At 31.6% G+C, this 21,932-nt stretch overlaps 2 protein-coding genes across 2 annotated transcripts; both read left to right on the top strand.

Annotated features, from left to right (window-relative positions):
* Nucleotides 1–978: 978 nt before the first annotated feature.
* LOC124837223 (putative ribose-5-phosphate isomerase 1) lies at nt 979–1,661 on the top strand. Its single transcript, XM_088093386.1, has 2 exons — nt 979–1,454; nt 1,490–1,661. The coding sequence occupies exons 1-2, from the start codon at nt 979–981 to the stop codon at nt 1,629–1,631; spliced, it is 618 nt and encodes a 205-aa protein (XP_087949512.1). The 3' UTR covers nt 1,632–1,661.
* Nucleotides 1,662–9,427: 7,766 nt separating this feature from the next.
* Nucleotides 9,428–18,553, top strand: LOC148196599 (phytochrome A-associated F-box protein-like). The gene is made up of 4 exons (XM_088092913.1): nt 9,428–9,501; nt 10,654–10,711; nt 15,037–15,059; nt 18,058–18,553. The coding sequence occupies exons 1-4, from the start codon at nt 9,428–9,430 to the stop codon at nt 18,551–18,553; spliced, it is 651 nt and encodes a 216-aa protein (XP_087949039.1).
* Nucleotides 18,554–21,932: the final 3,379 nt, after the last annotated feature.

Below are 21,932 nucleotides of genomic sequence, written 5' to 3'. Positions count from 1 at the left end.
TGAAATTGGTTGTTTGATATAATAAAATTTTTTTTATATATTTAAAACATAATTTTTAAAAATATTTTGTTGTAAAAGTAACTTTCAAAAATAATTTGATATAAAAATAATTTTTAAAATATAAATTAGAGTTAAAATAAATTTTAAATTAAAGTAGAAAATTATTATAAAATCTCAATAAAAAAATATAATTTTAAAATAATAATATATTAAAATAGATTATTTTATAAAGTATAAAAATTTAAATAAGTTAACTTAATTGTTATTATATTTTTAATTTAAAAATAATATTTTTTATATTTAATATATAATATTATAATATATTAATAATATAATTACTGTAAACAGTACATATGTAAGTAATAAAATAATATTTTTAAACTTAATCGATTAGGTTATTCATTCAATCAATTATGTATTTAAATATTATACTATTATTTATAAATATATTAAAAATATTAATGAATTATGTAGTTTACAAATAATCGCTATACCATGCGAGAAGCTTATTGGCATATATTTCTTTGATCACTTTTTGTGTTTTTCGTTTTGTTTTCCAGATTTTTGTAGCTTTCCAATTTGAATAAACAGTAAATCATAGGAAGAGATAAGGATCTTAAGGTTCTAGAAGAATTCAAAAGTATTTATGTAACATTTCTAAACAAAAATAAGATTATTCGGGAGCTCATTTTCCAATTTCACAATTTCACAATTATTTAAATATATTTTTAATCTCTTAACTATAATTTAAAATTGAAATTGATCCTTAATTAATTTTATTTGGGTTAAACCCTTTAGTTGTCCTTATTTTTGTAGGTTTTTTCTAGTTCGATTTTCATTTTATTGAAATTTCCAATTTAGTCCTAAAAAATGTAATTTTAAGTCAATTGAGTCATTGTCGTTAAATTGATTTAACGGGTTAAATTTTTTATGACTTGACATCTTGACGTGGTAAAATTATAATACGTGGCAGTTGTTATGTGGAGGGACGCCGACCTTCTCCTCTCTTCCTCCTTTCGCTCCCCCTTCGTCATATTCACCCAGGATGACCTTAAGAAGATCGTCGCCTACAAGGCCGTCGAGTACGTCAAATTTGGCATGGTTCTCGGCCTTGGCACTAGCTCCAGTGCCAAGCATGCCGTCAACCGCATCGACGAGCTTCTCCGCCAGGGCAAGCTCAAAGACATCGTTGGAATACCCACCTCCAAGATAACCCACGAACAAGCACTCTCTCTCGGGATCCCATTGTCCGATCTCGACTCCTACCCTGTTGTCAATCAGGCCATTGACAGCGCTGACGAGGTTGACCCCTTTCTCAACCTTTTCAAGGGTCGCAGTGGCTCCCTCTTGAGGGAGAAGATGGTGGAGAACGTGTGTAAGAAGTTTATTGTCATTGTTGATGGGTACAATCTTGTGAACTATATAGGGGGAGTGGATTGGCCATGCCCGTTGAGGTTATTCGGTTTTGTTGGAAGTTCACTGCCGAAAGGTTGCGTAAGCTGTTTGAGGAGGCTGGGTGTGTTGCCAAACTTAGGACTTTTGGGGAGAAGGAGGAACCCTATGTAACGGATAATGTGAACTTCATTGTGGATTTGTATTTCAAGAGGAGTAGGCGATTTGAAGGTTGCTAGTGACGCAATTCTGCTGAGAATAAAAACATGGAATTGGTCCTGTTTGCTGCCAGAATAAGAACATCCACACTTTAGGCCCTGGTGCTAGAGTTACCTGAGTGAATTCACTCTTTCATTGACCCAAATTCTCTTCTCCCTCCCTTGAAAAATTGATACAGACAAAAAAAAAATTAACCAAATCACACGTGCAAGCAAAGAAAAAACAGATGAAATTAAACCAAAACCCCAAGAATCTAAAATGCAAACATTCTAAGGCATCCCAACTTTCCATTTCCCCATTCCTCACAGACAAAAATTAGGAAATCCGGCATGAAGCAAAAGTTGACACCAATTTTTGATCTTTCATTCCAAGTCCCAATCTTTCCACGATCCACACCCAACCCATTACCAATTTTAAAAGTAAGAACGAAGGAGAAAACTGAACCTATTATAAGTTGAAATCTACCCAGTCGGACAAAAAGCTGAAACCGAGCTGAGAAACAGTGACACGAGGAACACAAATCTTATTTCAGGAACAATTCACCGATCATTCACATCTTTCTTATTGGGTTGGTATGCTTTTGTTGTCCCGACATGTTCAATGCCCTCTCCAGCATGGGTGGCGGTGACCAAGTCAACTCCACCGCTTCCGCCATGAGAGATGTTCATGTTCAGATTTTAGAAACCCTTCTTCTTTTAATTTTTTAATTACACAATTTCCACCTAATAGGTCACGTTATTAAATTAATCCACTTCACACTGACACGTCATAAAAAACTTAACTTCGTTAAGTCAATTTAATGACAGAGACCCAATTGACTCAAATTTACATTTTTTTAGATTCAATTGGGGATTCCAATAAAACGGGGATCGAACTGGAAAAAACCCACAAAAATAGAGACAACTAAAAGGGTTTAACTTTTTATTTGATAGAAATGATTGGATACAATACATTTCATTCAATGATGTTCTTCTTATATGATCCAATAAATATACTAAAAAACATAATTTAACAAGATTTATTTAGTTTATTCGTTTTGAACTGTAACATCCCAAAAATAAAGTAATAAACCATATAATAGAATAATTACATTTAATAATAATTCAGTTCAGTCTTACACTAAACAGCGTACGCTTGAGGCCGAACGGCCTTACATAAAGTTTCAAAAGTAAGCTGTACAAGATTTAGGGAAAACATGACCGAACGGCTTAAAAAAATCCAGATACCGAACGGTTAGATAGCAAACGAAAGAGAGGAGGTGATCGAACGATCACCTCATACTAAACTACTAGTTATCAACCAAACCTCCTACGGCTCGGCCTTTACTTCCACTTCGACTAAGTTCTCCTCTTCTAGCGCCTCTTCCAGCAGCGCATCTCCATCTGCTCACATCCACACGGATGATCATTGCAATGACAAGACGAATGCACAAGACGAGATAACACAAGGAAAAACACAGGGTAAGCTTATATAATTTAATTCATACATCAACATATAAGTTAAACAATCCAACACACAAGAACATTTCAATGTACGTATCATACAAAGCCTATCACTAGACTGACCGTCCGGACTGTATGAAATCTGTATAGCTACAAGCGTTCGTGCATCCGGGTGATGTAGTAACTAGGATACACTCAACAGCTGCCACCCAAGGTTAGCCGTATCTGTCCAAAGTACCCCTAAGGACTAGGACCTCCTGTCGTTCCCACACATGACTTACCCTCTTCTACGTGAAGACGAGTACTCACGGAACATCAGGATGAACGGCCAGCTTAGCATGCCCACAGTCATACTTTACAATTTCCAACATTCATACATGAGTCGTTCATCCCCGGAACGCTCGTCCATAATTCACAACATTTCCAAATCACATTTTCTTCATCTTTCCTTAATAAATATCTCGGTGAACTATCTCGTACAAAGGTTCCAACAAACTTTAAAATGACGAACGTTCAACCTGAATTTAAAAACTGGGCCGAACATATAGAGCGAGACTGGGAGATCTTCAAATTTGGGAATAGATTAAGACCGAGGGTTTACATCGGTCTTAAGAAAGATAGCGAGCACAATAATATATATTCCAAGGACGAATGGGACGAACGTCAATTTCGACATTGAGTCAATTAGATGAACTGACTCTTGAGAACGCACTCAGAACATTAAAATACTAACCAAGAACGTGGACTCTAGGGTGAAGCAAATGGATAAGGATATTTTAAGGCATCTAAAGACTGGTACTTAGGGTGATTCACATGAAGAAAACCGAACACTTGTGTTTGATTGAGTTTAGTATCAAGAAATCAAAATGTCAGTCAAAGACTGAACACTATAGAAGGCGAACCCTAGAGGGCTTAAACGAACGCTCGTATTAAAATTAACTTAAGGAGATGGAACAAGTGCCTGGTGTAAGACCGAGCACTACTCAGTACGAGTGCTTGGTGTAAGACCGAGCACCAATAAATTTAACATAAAAGGGCTTGATAAACATAGTACGATAATATTGAAGTAGTGTTTAAGAACAATAAAATATACAATCATACATATATACTTAGATTTATAACCGAACGTTAATACTCAACTATGCTTGGTCGAACGCTCATGCACAGTATTCTGAAGTGAAGACGCTCGTCCTCAACTAGGATTCTTCCCAAATGAAAGAATCCACTACAAATCCAACTTCACTAGAAAACCGAATGGTCAAGGACCGTTCAGTAACGTACGTATACTTTCTTAAGGGAATTTCTTATCAGAATCAATATTATTCAAATTCAGTTCTTAACATATAGTTTCACACCTTTATACATTCATACCATAATCAATATTTTTCATATCTCATACCATCCAATCATAGAAATTTCATACATTTTATGCACCATAACATAACACCATCATTTTTCGTATCCAATCAAGTCAACGAACGTTCATGCAAGACATAGTCATATAAATTAAATTAATAAGCTTCCCTTATCTCTAGTGTGAACGAACGTCCTACAGATCGCAACTCGGTTTTGTCAAACTACGATTCCTTCTACCCTCAACGTTCAACTATTCTTCAAACCAAAATCAAACAACAGACCAAAAGGGTTCAGAATTAAACTAAGGACTCATGCAACCAGAACTTGGTTTGCATGCCCACAAGAACGAACGGCTAAGAGGAAGGAAACTTACCAACTTCAGAATTCGAAACTGTTCGGTTCAAGTTGAAGCTTGGGACGCCGGGAACGCTTTTACGGTCTCTGAATGATGATCGGAGAAGGGAAAGGGTGAGTTTTCTTAGAGAGAAGCTAGATTTTCTAGTGAGAAGAAGGAGAAAATGAAAGATCAGAGTAGTTGGAAGAAGGGTGCATGCAGAGAAGAGTGGGACGAAAGTTTCAGAAAATCATTTTCTTCCCACATCCAAACGAGCGTCCACTCTCCTGCCGACACCTGCCTTCCACTATTTGATTTCAGAATCCTAAATGCTTGACACCTGGTGTCCGCGCAGAGAGATTTTGGGTGCATTTTAAATGAGGTCTGACATGAACCGTCCAAATCTATGTCTATTGGAATGATATTTATATATTATAATTAATATCAACAGTATAATATTATGATTATTATCTATGATGAGATACTATTTTGTTATTTTTAACTACTTTGTTATTATATATTGAAGGTAAGTATTATTCCAATAATAACATAGATTTGGGACTCATGTTATCCTATAAATATAACTAGTATTCTTTAAGAAATTCTTAATTAATAATCACTCATACTCACTATATCTATAAATATGTGAACTTTTTTATTGATTTAAGCATTAGAAAATCTTTTACCGATACATCTTTCCCTTCTAAACAATAAGAGATTTAATTTCACTCATCAAGAGCATTCACACTACCGTAGGATCTTATCATCTTTAAGTGCTCTATACATTACTTGCATTTTTTTTTTTATATGGAAACTATTTTAAATAAGCTCTTCTAATTTCATCTATTTGACTTATTCGACATTTTCATGTTTAAGGTTGTTTTCTTGAATCATGTTTCAAAGAATTAATAGCAAATTTCTCATCTAGGTAATTAGTATCATGTTTCATAATATAGGTGAAGAAATTGAATGTGTTATTTTCATCGTCATATTTAGCTTTCATTTTATCACTTTTAAAAAATAAATTTATTTTCGTCAATATACCTATTAAAAAAAATCAAGATTTAAAAAATAAATTATAATAATTAAAAATGAGTTATATTAAAACACATAACAATTAGTTTTTCCTCTTTTATTAATAAAATATTGCTATAGAAAAGAGTCATGAGATAAAAAAGAAATAGAATACTGTGAAAGTAATATTTTACTATAACACAAAAGAGTTTTTTTTTTTTCTTGAAGAATGAATCAGTACAGGTGAGAAATGAAAACATAATAATGAGTTTGAGTTTAATTTTCTTCTTTTCCTAAAAAAACCAAAAGAGGTGATATGAGATAATGGAAGAACAATACATGTAGTAAGTAAATCAAAAGGAATGGAAGAGAAAATAATAATAAAATCTTAATAATTTTATTCTTTATTATATTTAATTTAATATTTTATTATTAGTTAACATTAAATGACGTGTGTTTAATAAAACAAATAAAAAATCACCTAATTTAATTTCTATAATTTTTTGTTATAATATACAAAATTTGAAAAGTTTGGAGGACCATGACACCTTCCGATTCCTATGATGAATTTGTCCTGTGAAATATTTTATTTTTTAAATTATGAAATCAAAATTTAATTTCCATAAATTAATTTAATAAAAGAAATAAAAATCCACCTAATTTAATTTTCATACATTAATATACAGAATTTAAAAAGTTTGGAGAAGCATGACACCTCCTAACTGTCATGGTGCTTTGACCCTCATTGTTTGGTTGGGAGGTTGGTTAGTTGAGGTGAGAATTAAAGATTAAAATAGGTTGATCCCACCAAATATTTTATTTGTTAAATTAACTTATGAAATAACTAAATATATTTTTAGTCCATGTAAATACGATTTTATATATTTAAAATTTCTAAAAATTTATTTCTTAATTTTAAATATTTAATATTTTCTAACCATCATTTTCTAGTCTCATCATAAATTATTCTTAATTTAAAAAATATTAATTAAAATAACAAAGATTATTTCAGATTTTGTAACATTCCAATTAAGTATTAAAAGAAACATCACATAGTTAATACGTAAGAACAAATAACTCACCAATGTATAATGATATTATAGCTATCTAAAGTATAATTATATCAAAATACTTACAAAAGTTTTATACAACTAAGGAAATATTATACGGATCGATATTACAATATAATTCTTAACAAAAGAGTCTATACATCATAAGATCACCCATAAACTACATGCAACACTACCATCATTATGCACTCCATCAACCGATACATTAACTGCTCATATGATTAAGGTGATCATTACAAACAAGAGAACATACAAACAAAACAACACAAAAGCAAATGGTAAGGTAATGCGGAAAAAAGAGTATTCATAAAATAGACATAGAGTTATCGGTTCACACCATTTACTCAATAAAACAGACATATCGCATATGAAGACTCATACATGATTCAATTATTCAGATACATGTATTGCTATTAGACTCGGGTAAGTTATCCACTTGTGGTGGTGGAACAACTCGTCCACTCAAGCTACCACACACAAGGTTAGTTCATCAACCATCTTTGGCCAAGGTAAAATCCCTAGACTAGGACTTTCTACATCTCTCACCACATACCCCACTCTTCTCTACTTGAGATTGAATGGTTATTAGTGCAACATAATAACTCTCAATACTAAATACATATATCAATACATATAATAAAGATATCACAACTAATCCTCCTTGGATCAGTCCCAACCATTCTCAAATGAACATCATAAGTCAACCATTGTTTTTAACATTTACAAAGTAACAGATTAAACATACCTAAAGAAAACACAATAAAATAGAGTTAGGCTCTGTTACTCTTGCTCAGCGAGAATATTTAAATAGTGCATAAAGCATACTCACCCAACAACCAGATAACTAGCCCAACGAGATTATCATTGGAACTCATAGGCTTAAATTCTGTCAAAGTCGTTCAGTGAGATTTGTCTTGCCAACCAGTGTCAAGTTAGTGCGCTATCTTACTCTAGTTTCGACTAACAAGATTATTCTCGCCCAACGACCACCAAGTCAATAGCTCTCTAACTTTGACTTCGCCTAGTGAGTATATTCTCGCCTAGCGAGTATATTCTTGCCCAACAATTATCAAGTCAGTGAGTTTTCTGACTTTAGTTTACCTAACAAGTATATTCTCACCTAACGACCACCTAGTCAATAGCTCTCTAACTTCGACTTTGCCCATTGAGTATATTCTCGCCTAACGAGTTTGCATAATTCTGCAGAACATAAATCTGTAGATTTATGTCTTTCAAACCTTACAAATCAGTCCAAAAACAATCACAGATGCCAAAACACACCAACAGTCATATTGTACTTAATGACTCAATTAATCTCAAATGTAATACTAACCAAACAACATACCCAATTACAATTCATATAAGCCAAATTAAATCTTAAATCAACTTCATATATCATATTTTATTAGGAAACTCAATCACAGAAACCAAATATTGTACAAGTATACAATTATCAATTACAAGGTATTTATTAGTTAATAACAATGCAATTAGCTTCCCTTACCTGAAAGACAAACCAAATTACTCAAGAACCTTAAAAACACCTCCAGACGCACGTAAAGATCTATCTGCCCCTATGAACAACACAAACACGATTAAGACACACCATTAGGACCACTGATCAACAAAGGCGAGTAAAGAAAACTCAAACATTACATGCAAGCAAAAAAAAGACACATGTAAAGAAAGAACAAACCGACCAAGAAAAAGGACATAAAACCAACTTACTTTATTTAAGAAACTGATCGGTCAGGAATTGGGAGCTCATCTCAAGCATCACCCTAGCGGTCTTCGATATTCAAACAGATGAACAAGAGGTAAGAAAACCTAGAGAGACGAGAGAAAGCTCTAAAGGAAAGGTTTTTAGAGAGATAATGTGTTTTTAAATAATGAAACTCATTTATAAAAATGTTATTTATATTTTAAACTTTTAATATTAAAATAATCAAGTCTTACCATTTTAAACACATTATCAATTCAAAACATGACTTTCTAGGCTCTTACAAGTTTTAAGATAATTGGACGTGTGTGTGTGTGTGTAAGGAATATGATGGAAGCAACACCACTCTTCAAGTTAGAGCAGCCACACGAATCAGAAGAATGCAACAAAATGAATTGATGAAGGAAGACGCAGGTGCATGCCAAGTGTTTGTGAAATGATTCGGTGGAGGTTTGGTGAGTATGTGAGGTTTCTCAAGCTCATAAGCTATTCCAAGAGGAAAGGAAGCTAGAGGAAGGAATGCAAAATAGGCACAAGAAGGTTTGAACTCTGAGGATAAGCCTAGAGTAAACTCAACATCATTTCATTATCTCTTCAAAGTTTATTTTTACATGGAGATGAGCCTCTCTTTTATAAGTGAAGAGAGGGCTCTAAATCTGAATGTGCCAAGCTTTTAAGATCACTAAAGAAGAGTATCTAAGACGCTACTAAGCTTGGGCTGCAAGTCTCACACGAAACACATTAAAAACATGTTTTTAAAATCTGAATTTTGGTGCGTTTTGGCTGGGCGCAGGCTAGTAGTGGCTGAGCGCGACTTCCAATCTGGAAGGCAATTTGCCTTGTATTCTCAATCCGGAAGCTAATAGATCTAATCCGGAAAATGCCATTTTCATCCCTTCTTTTGCCTCCCTTGCTTCCTTTGGCTCACCAAGCTTCCTTGGTTTATTCTCCATGGTCTTCAACCTTTATTTAAGGCCTACAAAACAATTCAAATGTATTTTAGCAAAGAGAATACTTCTAAGACTTAGATAAGGAAAAAACTTTTTGTTAAAAGTCTATATTCAACTTCCCTTTCTTAGTCTTATTATAAGTTGATACTTCTTTGAATGGAAAGTCCTTAAAGGAGTTGCCATCAGAATAGATCATCTAAAGCAACCAAAATTTTAAAGTTTAACAAAAAATATTAAACCGAATATTATTGCGTAGGAAAAGTTGTTTAAAACAGTAACATCTAATGAAGAAGCGTCGTATAATGTCTTATAACGTTTGAAGCCAAGAGTTGAAGTAAGACTTTCTAGACCAACCTGTTTAAATAAATTAGAAAATCATAAACAGCTTCAAGAAGAAAGTGTCTCTCATAGAAATCTCTCAATAAATTGTACTAGCAAAATTAGTTAGTTTCTTATGACAACAAAAGTCTATCAACAAAGCTCTTATCACTCTATCAACAAGGATGATAACTTTGGGTGAGTTTTTATAAGCGTGAGGTGTAACGTGTGAAGATGGAATAATGCCACTTAAACGATGAGATGAACATTAAAGTGATGATAATTTGCATTAATTCTCTCTCTTATGGAGTTGGAAGCTTAAACGACGAGTCTAAATCATTTATCTTTCCTTGAAAGATATATCTCTTAAGCATTAAGGCAATGCTTAAATGACATATTTTATTGTTGAAGCATTAATTTTTGTCTTGAGTGAGAAAGAGTTAACATTTGTTTTATCTTCTCTAGAAGAAGGTCCCTTGAGTAAAAATATTTCACGTAAGCAACATTCCTTTGTTTATATATATATATATATATATATATATATATATATATATATGATATAATAGTGGGATTTGTAAAGATGTTACATAAATAACTTATAGTTATATAATCGTAAAGTTATGTCTATTGTAATAGTCAATATATGATATCTTAATAATCAAGGTTATCAAACTCACGAGTTAACTCGTTAACTCGAACGTGTTTGCATTCTTAGTTCTGGCCTCCGAGTTAACTCGGAAGCAAACTCAATTTTCGAGTAAATTTGGTGAAATCATAACCGAACTCGGTGGGATAGGTTAGAATCGTGATTTTGCAGGACTTTACGAGTTTGAAATAGGAAAAACGAAGGAAAAGGAAGTCCTTTTGAGTTTAGGGCATCGTCATGTTTCGCTATCGTTCGTGGTCACACTTCGTTGACTTGCGTTCGCGTTCGTCGTTCACCTGGTTAGTGCCCGTCGTTCAACTAGTTCATGGTCGCGCTCCGTTCATCTAGTTCCCGCTCACTGTCGTTCTCGCCGCTGCCGCTCCTGATCTCGGCTCCTTTGATCTCGCCTCCTTCGATCTCCTTCGACCTCTACGTGTGGAATGAAGTTTTTTTATTTGAACGTTACAACCCTTAAATGACACTGTTTGTGCTTTTATTAAAGAAATTAAATCGTTAGAGTTTTAATCCCCTCCACTTCTACTATTTATGCGTTTCTATCTTTTATGTTTTTTTTTTATTTTAGTATGTAAATATTTAATATTAAAGTAAAGCTGAGTCCTCTGTCACTTATTATTTTGGATCATTGGCCTCCTTTTACTATGCTAAACTTTTGGACCAATATTAACTTTAACAACTTATTTTTTAACTCAACTGTCAACTATATTCAATTAAAATTATGACAAAAAAATAATAATATTAAAAAAAATTTAAATATATATAATATGATAAACTAATAATTATAATAATACTATAAAAAATAAAAACATTATTTATAAGATTATAAATATTAAATTATTCTATTATTTATAAATATTTTTACACGAAGTTACGAGTTTACGAAACTCTCACGAGTTTACATAAACTCTCGAATTTGACAATCTTTAACTTAATTAATTTTTGTGAATTTTTTTTTGTTTATTTTTTACCTTTTACTCTTATGTAAGGATTTTAATCATAAACTTATATTCTAATGTATGTTTTCTTGGTTGTTTGCAAAAATATATTTTCTAACTCATTATTGCTGCTGAAGGTTTTAAATTTTGTCATATCAGCATGATTTTTTTATAAAATTTATGATCATGTTTATAACCTTACAATAGATATGTTAGAAGAAGGAAATTGTCAAATAAAATATAAGTGATATAATAAAAAGTATATAATTTTATTAAATTGTGTTTCTAAAAAATAATTATCTTAACATAAAATATTTGTTAGTACATTAATTATTAAAGCAAAAATTAACTAATCCCGTTGTTTTGATTAAATGTTTGTCACAACGAATTATAAAACATAAAGAGATTTCACTTCAAAGATAAATAATTATGAAAAACAATATATCTTAGGAAACATCAATGCTTCGTTTGATTGACAATACAACACTTTGTAATTTTCACTTCGATAATTAAAGACTTTAGCACATATGATACATACATATAATCTCTAAAATAACAAAAATATTCTTGAAGCTTATTATTCCTACACATGGATTGTCTTCATTTGTCTGATTGTCCAAATAACCCACAAATCACAAGTCTACTTCAAAATCACTTGGGATATAAGCTAAACCTATTTTATTTCAACAATTATTCAAACACAAATTTATGTCAACTTTGGTTTAGTTATCTATGTTGTATGGTCTTCACTTTTACATTATTTTGAGTAAAAGGTTATATGACTCAGTGCTAGTTGTTAGGTTTATAGAGAAAGAAGTTCATTAAAAAAATACAATATCAATGAAACCTGAGTCCAACCATATAAAGAATTGATATCACTCTCTATCCAAAACCTTAAGGCAATGAGTTAATGAGTCTTGACATTTATATAATACTCTACTTTTTCATTTCTATGTGAGACTCATACTCAAACTTGAATTCCTAACACTAATATGAACTATCAATTATAGAGATTGACTTTCAATGTAGCATGAAGCAGATATAGTGAATATATACATCCATGTTTGTTAGAGAAAGAAGATGAAACTATTTGAGTTCAAAACCTCTCATCGGCCAAATAAAGATTTATAACGGATCTTTTTCTCAAGCTCTCTATAATATTATCCTTAAAAGAAGAAGATAAATGAATGGTTAAGTGTTAAAATAGTGTCATTTTTATCGTTGTCATTTTATCTTTTAAAAGTTTTATGAGAGAGTTTTACAATTTTATGGTAAAAGACAGAGAATTCACAAAGTCATCTTTCTAAAAGTTAAAAAAATTACAATTTTATCATTGTAAAAGTTCCTAAAAGAATTTATAATTTCATCCTTTCAAGGTTCACAAATATTTTTTTGTGTGCTTTAAGGTTTATTTATGTGCTTCCCTCTTCTTTAGTTGAAATTATTTACTTTTAACAGTAGACTTCAACAATGATAGTGTTATATATTTTTTAATGATTTAATAAGAATTAATATATATATATATATATATATATATATAAAATATTATACATCATATTTAATTCACAATATTTAAATTAATATTATTAACAAAATAAATGTATTCCTCAAAAATATATTTAGTAAATAATCTCAAATCAACTTAACATCATAGTTTTAAATTTTTGGGGTCTATCCTCATTACACATGAAATCGTCATAAATCACCTTTTTAAATGTACTGATACAAAAAAATATCACACTAAAAGGTAACACTTAGAAATGGTAAATAAATTTGTTTAATGTGTATTATTCAAATCCGTTTTTATTTTGACAAGCAATTTCTCCATTAGCTCGACATAAGTATGAGCATTAGTAACAACTAATTTTTTTCAATTGAATATAAGGATACAATTGATATAAATATATTTCTTTCATTTCATACCCTCAGAATACTTATTTCTATCATCATCTCCATCTTACTAGTTATCTTTATCTTCAAAAAATCCCCGTTTAAATTACTAAAGTACTTGTAGAGTAACCTAAAAAGCTTTTACAAATATACGTTAGGATATAAAGTAAGTCTCACATAGAATAAAACAAGAGATGAATATGAGTTTATATACACATAAGATGGTAATAAGTCTTTTGGAGTGGTACCAAAAGAAAATCCGTGAAGGCTTGACCCAAAGCCGACAATATCTCTCTAGTGGAGATCTATCTATATATTATTCTTATAACCATTAATCTGGTAATCTTTTATTCCTTTTATTATACTTTTTCCTTCTCTCTTCAAATTATTTAACTTTTTTATATCCATAAATTCACTCACATCTCTAATGTAATTTTTTTCTTATCAAGACCTAAATTACACATGTTTTTTTATTTGTACAATTATGTTCAAATGGTTTATTAATTTTAATTAATCAAATATTTTTTTAATTCTCATATTTGGTTACTTTTACTCCTATTTAATATTTTTATTTATTATTTATTTTTTCACATGAGAATGCTTCAATCTCCAATTTCTATTGTTTAATCAAGTAAAACCATCATTCACTAGGTAATATAATAAAATTATACTTTTTATTCCTTTTTATCCTTAATTTTCGTTTCATTCGAAGTGTTAGGATACAAAGAAAGTCCCACATTAGATAAAATAAGAGATGGATATGAGTTTATATACACATAAGATTCATCAATTGATAAGACGTCTTTTGGAGTAGTATCAAAAGAAAATCCGTGAGAGGTTGGACAAAGCGAACAATATCTTACCAAGTCTGGAGATCTATGCGTGTGTTTTTCTAAATCATTATTCATTATCTCTTTCCATCTTATTATATTCTTGATTATACATTTTATTTCTTTTGTGTTATTTCATTTAATGATGTATTGAATCGTTTTTAGTACACATAGTTGATCATTTTTACTTCTTTATAACATTTTTATCTATTATTTATTTTTATCATATAAAATACCACTTTGATATTTTTTATACAATTATTTTTATTTTCTAACTTATTCTTCCAAATCTATTTTTATCATGCAATTATATAAAGACTTTGTTTTTATAATATTTTAATGTCGTTATTATGAATCTTGTTTATCACTATCCAATAAAAAATTGAAATTCAAAAATGAAATATTTAAGTCTAAATTCAAATTATTATTAGTTTAATATTTTTCTGTGTTCGATGTAGTATATAATCTTTATTTGTGAATTAAAAAAGAGATTTCATTAAAATTTAGACAAAAGAAGTAAACAAACATTTGAAATATTTTTAAACTTTGAATATTTTTTTCTTTTTATAACTTAAAAAAGAACGTTAACTTTATGAACTTTCTTTTCATTATACATTTGCGAATAAATAGATGTTTTGGTTTTCATAAACTTTTATTTATATCTACTTGTGTAAATTTTTATATATTTTTTTAACTTTTATCCCATTGTTATTTAGTAATCTGATTTGATATTTATATAATTATAATTTTATTTTAAATATTTGATATTAAAGAAATAAAAATACATCATTTTAATATTATTTTAATATTGAATATTTTATAATATCATATTTAATTTGTCGTAATTTTTATTTTCTCATAAAAATTAATTAATTAATATTGAAACAATAAGCGACCATAAGTACGAGTATATTTATTATCTAACGATGAGATGAGACAAAAATTATATACCTGTTAAGTATGTGGATGAGGATGAAAATGAATTTTTTTTCTTTAGGAATAAAATAGGATAATGAAACACATCTCCAACACCCTTTCACTCCTACGATAATCCCTTCTAACACTTGTTTCAAACTATGATAGTTCACACATCTACTTATCTAAGCATAGTACATGAACCCCTTTCAACTTATCACAACCTATTATCTTAACCCATATTATCAAACATGAGTGAAGTTGTGATAACCCCTTTTCTTAATAAGCTAGCATGCTTAATAGTTTATCATGTACATATCACTTACCACACAAACTACTTGCAACAGAGGTTGATACTCCCTCAATATCCTTAACATATTATAAAGATATTGTCATACCTATATATACACACATCCCATGTCGTGTGTATATATATATATATATATATATATATGTATGTATATATATACATATATATGTATATATATATATATATATATCTATATATATGTATGTGTATATACATACATATATACACATACATATATATAGATATATATACATATATATATATACACATATACATATACATACATACACATATACATATACATACATATACATACATACATATACATACATATATATACATATACATACATATACATACATATACATACATATACATACATATACATACATATACATATATATACATACATATATATACATATGCATATATATACATATGCATATATATACATATGCATATATATACATATGCATATACATATATATACATATACATATATACATATATACATATATACATATATATATATATATATATACATACATATATATATATATATATATATATATATATATATATATATACATACCTCAGTAATTACCTCACTTATATCATACTCGTCATATGCAAATAAACATACATATCTTTAATCATATACTTCAAACATATATAATTAATTTATTAATGTATATATCATACCCATCAATACATATTAACACACGTCAACACACAAATATATACACACAATAAAACATCGTTTGAGCAACATCTTTTCCCACACTAGGAACAAACTTCCCTACTTAAACAGTCACTCTCCACTTGAGTGAGATTCATCTTGAGAGTTAAAATAAACTATTTACTGTCCTCTTTCCCATGCTTAGCCAATTACTTGAGTGCTCATTGCTTGAGTGTCCTACCAATACTTGAGCAATATACACATCAACATATTCCAAAAAATTTCCAACATTCACTAATACTTCAATGCCTTCAAAGTAACTACATGATTCTCCAAGAATCTAGAACTCTTGCATACCAACCTTTAACTTCTCAAGTGCTCAAGCCAACAATTAAGCATCTAGCATATCACTTAAACATCTAGCATACGCTTAATTATACATACTTCCAAAGGACAGATAATTGCATTAATATTGCCCTTGATCAAGCTAAAAACTTTTGCTTGTGTTACACATCTCATGACTTGAGCATTCATGTCGAGTTGCTCAAGTGATAGTAAGAGATGAGTGTAATCATTATACGCATTACTTAAATAGAGTGAGATATCGCTTGAGCAATATTTAGTTCACAAGCATCCTCTTTCAAAAAAACCATAAAAAAAATCAATAAAAATCTTTATCAACATTTATTATAATTCATCAAAACATATAAGTTTACATTGCTTTTGATCTTTCAATCAAAACTCAATAATATATATCCTCCATTTCATTCAAAATAATGAAAAAAACATACATATACTCACTTCAATAATATATATATATATATATATATATATATATATATATATATATATATATATATATATATATATATATATAACCCTCGATGCACACTTCTAAATAATCAAAATAATCAAATATAGAGATAACTATTAACTCCTCTCACTTAAGTTGAAGTATTCTTACCAACAAAGCTTTTTTCTAACACTTTTCAAAAATCCAATCAAATGGAGATAAGTCCCTAGAGGTCAAACCCTACACCAATAGTAACTCCTCTAAACAAGCCACCCAAAATGGATAAATAAAAATTAGGAAATGATAAACTTACCAAAGTTAATTTATTAGCCCATAGTAATCTCTATCTTTTCAATCCAAAAGGAGTAATATGAGAGCGCAACGATAATTAGAAGTCCTCTGAATTTAGGAAAAAAAATGATAAAATAGTTTTAGAGATATACAATTTTAGATAAGATAAAGTATAAATATCTAACTTCTATTTATAAACCTCCAAATTTTCATACATTTAAAATTAATTTTAAATAAAATTTAGGTTTGTGATATTGTTCATACTTAAAGTGACTAGTTAAAAAGATGGAAATAACTAAACTAGATTTTACTTAAAGAAATATTATTTGTCAGATAAATGAACAAAAGAGTACAAGTTTATGATTTGGGTTCAGTGGCTGAAAGATTCAAATTTTCTTCCTCTTATATCACATTGGATGAACAGAACAAATGAGATATTTTGTCAAACTGAACGGAAGAAAATAAAAACTTAATAATTATATCCCTAAAATAATAACATTTTAGAGAACAAAATGATATAATTTACAGTTAATTTTAGAGTAAGTCACAATAAATAATAATGATGAATTTGATGACATGCAATCCACAAAATTTTACTGTGTAATATTAACACAAACAAAAACAATGCATATATGTACGTAAAACATTAGGGTTAAATATGTTTTTAGTCCCTAAACTATTGGTCGTTTCTGGTTTTCGTCCCTCTTTCAAAGTAAGGTACAATTTGGTCCTCATTCTTTTCGAAACTTTGGTTTTAATCCTCGAAAACTAACACCGTTAAAAATGTGTTGACGTGGCTAACGGTTGACTGACACACGATTTTTTTTTTTGAAGTGTTTCTCACTTTTTCTCCCCTTCTCTCTCTTCCTTCCGTCTTCCACCCAACTTCATCCCTGGTTACATCTTCCACCCAACTTCACCCCTCTTCTTCTTCTGCTCTACGTGGCGACGGAGTCGGAGGCGCCGTGGCTGGCGGAGCCGGTGAGCGCGGGCGTCGTTTCGAATGGCGCGTGCAAGAAGCGGAAGGTATCGCGGTCGTGGCGGTCGCACCTGGCGTCGGGGAGCTGGAGCCTGAGCTGGGAGCAGGGGAGCAAGCTGCTCGGGAGGCAGTTCCGCGACGATATCCTGTACGTTTGCGACTGGCCGGGTTGCGTGCACAAGGAGGAGAAGAAGAAGTACCGCCTCTTTAGAGGCGTTTTGAAGAACTTCAAACGCACTAGGGTTTGGAGAACCATTCACGACGACAACAAGAGGAAGCTGGATCTGCCCTGCGCCTTCTGCGCCTGCAAATTCACCTGGGATCTCCACTCTGCCTTCTACCTCCGCCGTGTGTTCGGCTTTCACGACGACGGAGAGCCTGTGGTAAGAGCCTATGTTTGCGAGAACGGACATGTCTCTGGTGCTTGGACCGATGTTCCCATGTACACTTGATTCATTCATTCTCACAATAATTCTCTGTTTCAAATCTCGTTTAGACTTTCTGTACTACATTTTTATTTTCACCAATGTATCTTTCTATCTGTCATTTTCATTTCGGAGTTTCTTGCTGCTATAAACACACGAGTGATTCAGCTTCATTCAGATCACGACATTCCATTATTTTAAGCGCTTACATGTCAGATTGCAAATCTTTGCTTGCGAAGTTTCCATCACCAAGTTTCTTTCCCCTTCACGGTTTTCTTTTTCTTTTTATCATCACTCAAGCTTCTTCTTTCTGTGCTACGTCAATTGTAGAGGCAAATTATTCACTTCAATATTCTTGTTTGTGGAAGATGGAAGGAAGAGAGAGAAGGGGAGAAAAAGTGAGAAACACTTCAAAAAAAACATCGTGTGTCAGTCAACCGTTAGCCACGTCAGCACATTTTTAACGGTGTTAGTTTTCAAGGATTAAAACCAAAGTTTCGAAAAGAATGAGGACCAAATTGTACCTTACTTTGAAAGAGGGACGAAAACCAGAAACGGCTAATAGTTTAGGGACTAAAAACATATTTAACCCAAAACATTATAATATTTTATGTATATATGACTAAGAGAAATATTAATTCCTTTTACATGAATTAATGCATAATTTATTCACGTATCCTTTTAGAATTACTTGTAGTAATCCAAAACAACCGAATATAAGTTATCTAAAACCAATCTCTTGCCAGCAACTTGCCCTCATAATGAATCCATTCAAGAATAGAAAAAAATATTAAAACACCAATAAAATTGAATATACTTACCAAAACTAAACTTTAGTAGGTCTAAAACTATATATCTTTTTTAAAAAAAATACGTTTTTCACCAAATCCTCTTAATCTTAATATTTCGGTTGAATTTGTCCGAAGGTCGGTCGTCCTTTCTTGCTCTGCTTTTTTTTTATCTTCAATCCTCTCCGAGAATGCAATCCACTTTGATGAGTTGTTGACCTGCAGAAGACACTCTGACACTCAAGTCAGATATGTTTCATAAAGAGGTCTATATTTTATTGTAATAGATTAAGCTTCCTGGACATCAATTATATATTTATAGACTTGTGACATCCAAGTCCATTGATTAACTATTAGTGCAATATATTTTTAGACAATACAACCTGCCAATCACTCATAAATAGCGTATATCCGTATTCAATATGACCATTAAATGTATTAATTGGCCATTAATGATATTTATCTTTCCTTACTAGTGTTTGACTGACAGCCGATCAGTTGCCTGTTTCGACTCCAAATTCTCCTTAGCTGATTGGTCACCAGGGTATAATACATTAAGCCCCCCAAGCCCCGAGTAGCTGTTTGTAGGTGCGAAGGGGTTTAACTTTTTGTAGTTGAGTCGTGGTAGGAGCGGTTTGAGCTGGTCACTAGAAGACCATAGTTGAATGTCTTCGTATGGCCGCCGGGGATTGCTAGTGAGTAGATCACTAGAAGACACAAGTGAGATGATTACTTGGTCGCCCAAGATTGATAGTGAGCTGGTCACTAGAAGACCATAGTTGAATGTCTTCGTATGGTCGCCCGGGAATGCTAGTGAGTAGATCACTAGAAGACACAAGTGAGCTGATCACTTGGGCGCCCAAGATTGCTAGTGAGCTGGTCACTAGAAGACCATAATTGAATGTCTTCATATGGCTTCCCAGGATTGCTAGTGAGTAGATCACTAGAAGACACAAGTGAGCTGATCACTTGGCCGCCCAGGATTGCTAATGAGCTGGTCACTAGAAGACCATAGTTGAATGTCTTCGTATGGCCTCCCAGGATTGCTAGTGAGTAGATCACTAGAAGACACAAGTGAGCTGATCACTTGGCCACTCAGGATTGCTAGTGAGTTGGTCACTAGAAGACCATAGTTGAATGTCTTCGTATGGTTGCCCGGAATCGCTAGTGAGTACATCACTAGAAGACACAAGTGAGCTGATCACTTGGTCGCCCAGGATTGCTAGTGAGCTGGTCACTAGAAGACCATAGTTGAATGTCTTTGTATGGCCTCCCAGGATTGCTAGTGAGTAGAGATCACTAGAAGACACAAGTGAGCTGGTCACTTGGCCACCCAGGATTGCTAGTGAGCTGGTCACCAGAAGACCATGGTTGAACGTAAGTCTGGACCTTCCTGCACATGATATTCTTACTCACAAAAATATGTGTTAAGTAAACACCTCAATATATTATAAATTATAATAAAAAGTCACTAGAACTTGGTAAGGTTAAACGTAGGATTGAATCTTCCTATGCAAGATATTTGTACTCACAAAAATATGAGTTAAACAAATATATTATACTTTATAAATTATAATGAAAAGTGGAACCTGTCAAGGTTGAACGTAGGAGTGAACCTTCCTGTGCAGAATATTTTGACTCACAAAAATATTTTTAATCACAAAAATATGAGTTAAACAAATATATTATAATTTATAAATTATAATGAAAAGTGGAACACGTCAAGGTTGAATTTAGGACTGAACCTTATTGTATAGGATATTATAATTTATAAATTATAATCAAAAGTGGAACCTGTCAAGGTTGAACGTAGGACTGAACCTTACTGTGCAGAATATTTTTACTCACAAAAATATGAGTTAAACATATATATTATAATTTATAAATTATAATGAAAAGTGAAACCTGTCAAGGTTTAACGTAGAATTGAACCTTGCTAAAAGTTCTCAAAACAAAAAACATGCAATTATTACGGAATTTTTTACTCTTGTTGCAAAACCTCGTATTAATTCGAAGTAGCGATGTCGTGACCGAGCGCACGTCTAGTTCCTCGTGGAATCATGGGGATGCCGCTCGGCCCCATGGTGGGCGCCAAAATGTTTCGGTTGAATTTGTCCGAGGGTCGGTTGTCCTTCCTTGCTCTGCTCTCTTTTGATCATCAATCCTCTCCGAGAATGCAATCCACTTTGACGAGTTGTTGACATCCAGAAGACACTCCGACGCTCAAGTCAGATATGTTTCATAAAGAGGTCTATATTTTCTTATACGTGTACATCAATTATATATTTATAGGACTTGTGACAGTCAAGTCCATTGATTAACCATTAGTGCAATATATTTTTAGACAATACAACCTGCCAATCACTCATAAATAACGTATATTCGCATTCAATATGGTCATTAAATGTATTAATTGACCACTAATGATATTTACCTTTCCTGATTAATGTTTGACTAACAGCCGATCAGTTACCTGTTTTGACTCCAGATTCTCCTTAGTCGATTGGTCACCAGGTTATAGTACATGTAACATCCCATAATCTCATACTCGACATTTAATAGATTTTATAAATATTGTAACATTTCTACACTCGATCACATGGTAATATACATACTTC

This window comes from Vigna umbellata, chromosome 6 (assembly GCF_029865625.1).
Source record: "Vigna umbellata cultivar VRB3 chromosome 6, Vumbellata_1.0, whole genome shotgun sequence".
NCBI classification, from domain to species: domain Eukaryota; kingdom Viridiplantae; phylum Streptophyta; class Magnoliopsida; order Fabales; family Fabaceae; genus Vigna; species Vigna umbellata.
Note: the sequence above shows the minus strand (reverse complement) of the source record. Positions and strands in the feature narration are given on the sequence as shown.

Bases quoted from the DNA above. Each gene is read 5' to 3' on its own strand.
- LOC148196599 (XM_088092913.1), top strand. From the start codon at position 9,428: ATGCCATTTTCATCCCTTCTTTTGCCTCCCTTGCTTCCTTTGGCTCAC. The intron at 9,502-10,653 runs GTCTTCAACCTT...AGTTTGAAATAG, and splicing joins TCCTTGGTTTATTCTCCATG to GAAAAACGAAGGAAAAGGAA. The intron at 15,060-18,057 runs GATGAGATGAGA...TCTTCTTCTTCT, and splicing joins GAGTATATTTATTATCTAAC to GCTCTACGTGGCGACGGAGT.
- LOC124837223 (XM_088093386.1), top strand. From the start codon at position 979: ATGTGGAGGGACGCCGACCTTCTCCTCTCTTCCTCCTTTCGCTCCCCC. The intron at 1,455-1,489 runs GTTATTCGGTTT...CACTGCCGAAAG, and splicing joins GATTGGCCATGCCCGTTGAG to GTTGCGTAAGCTGTTTGAGG.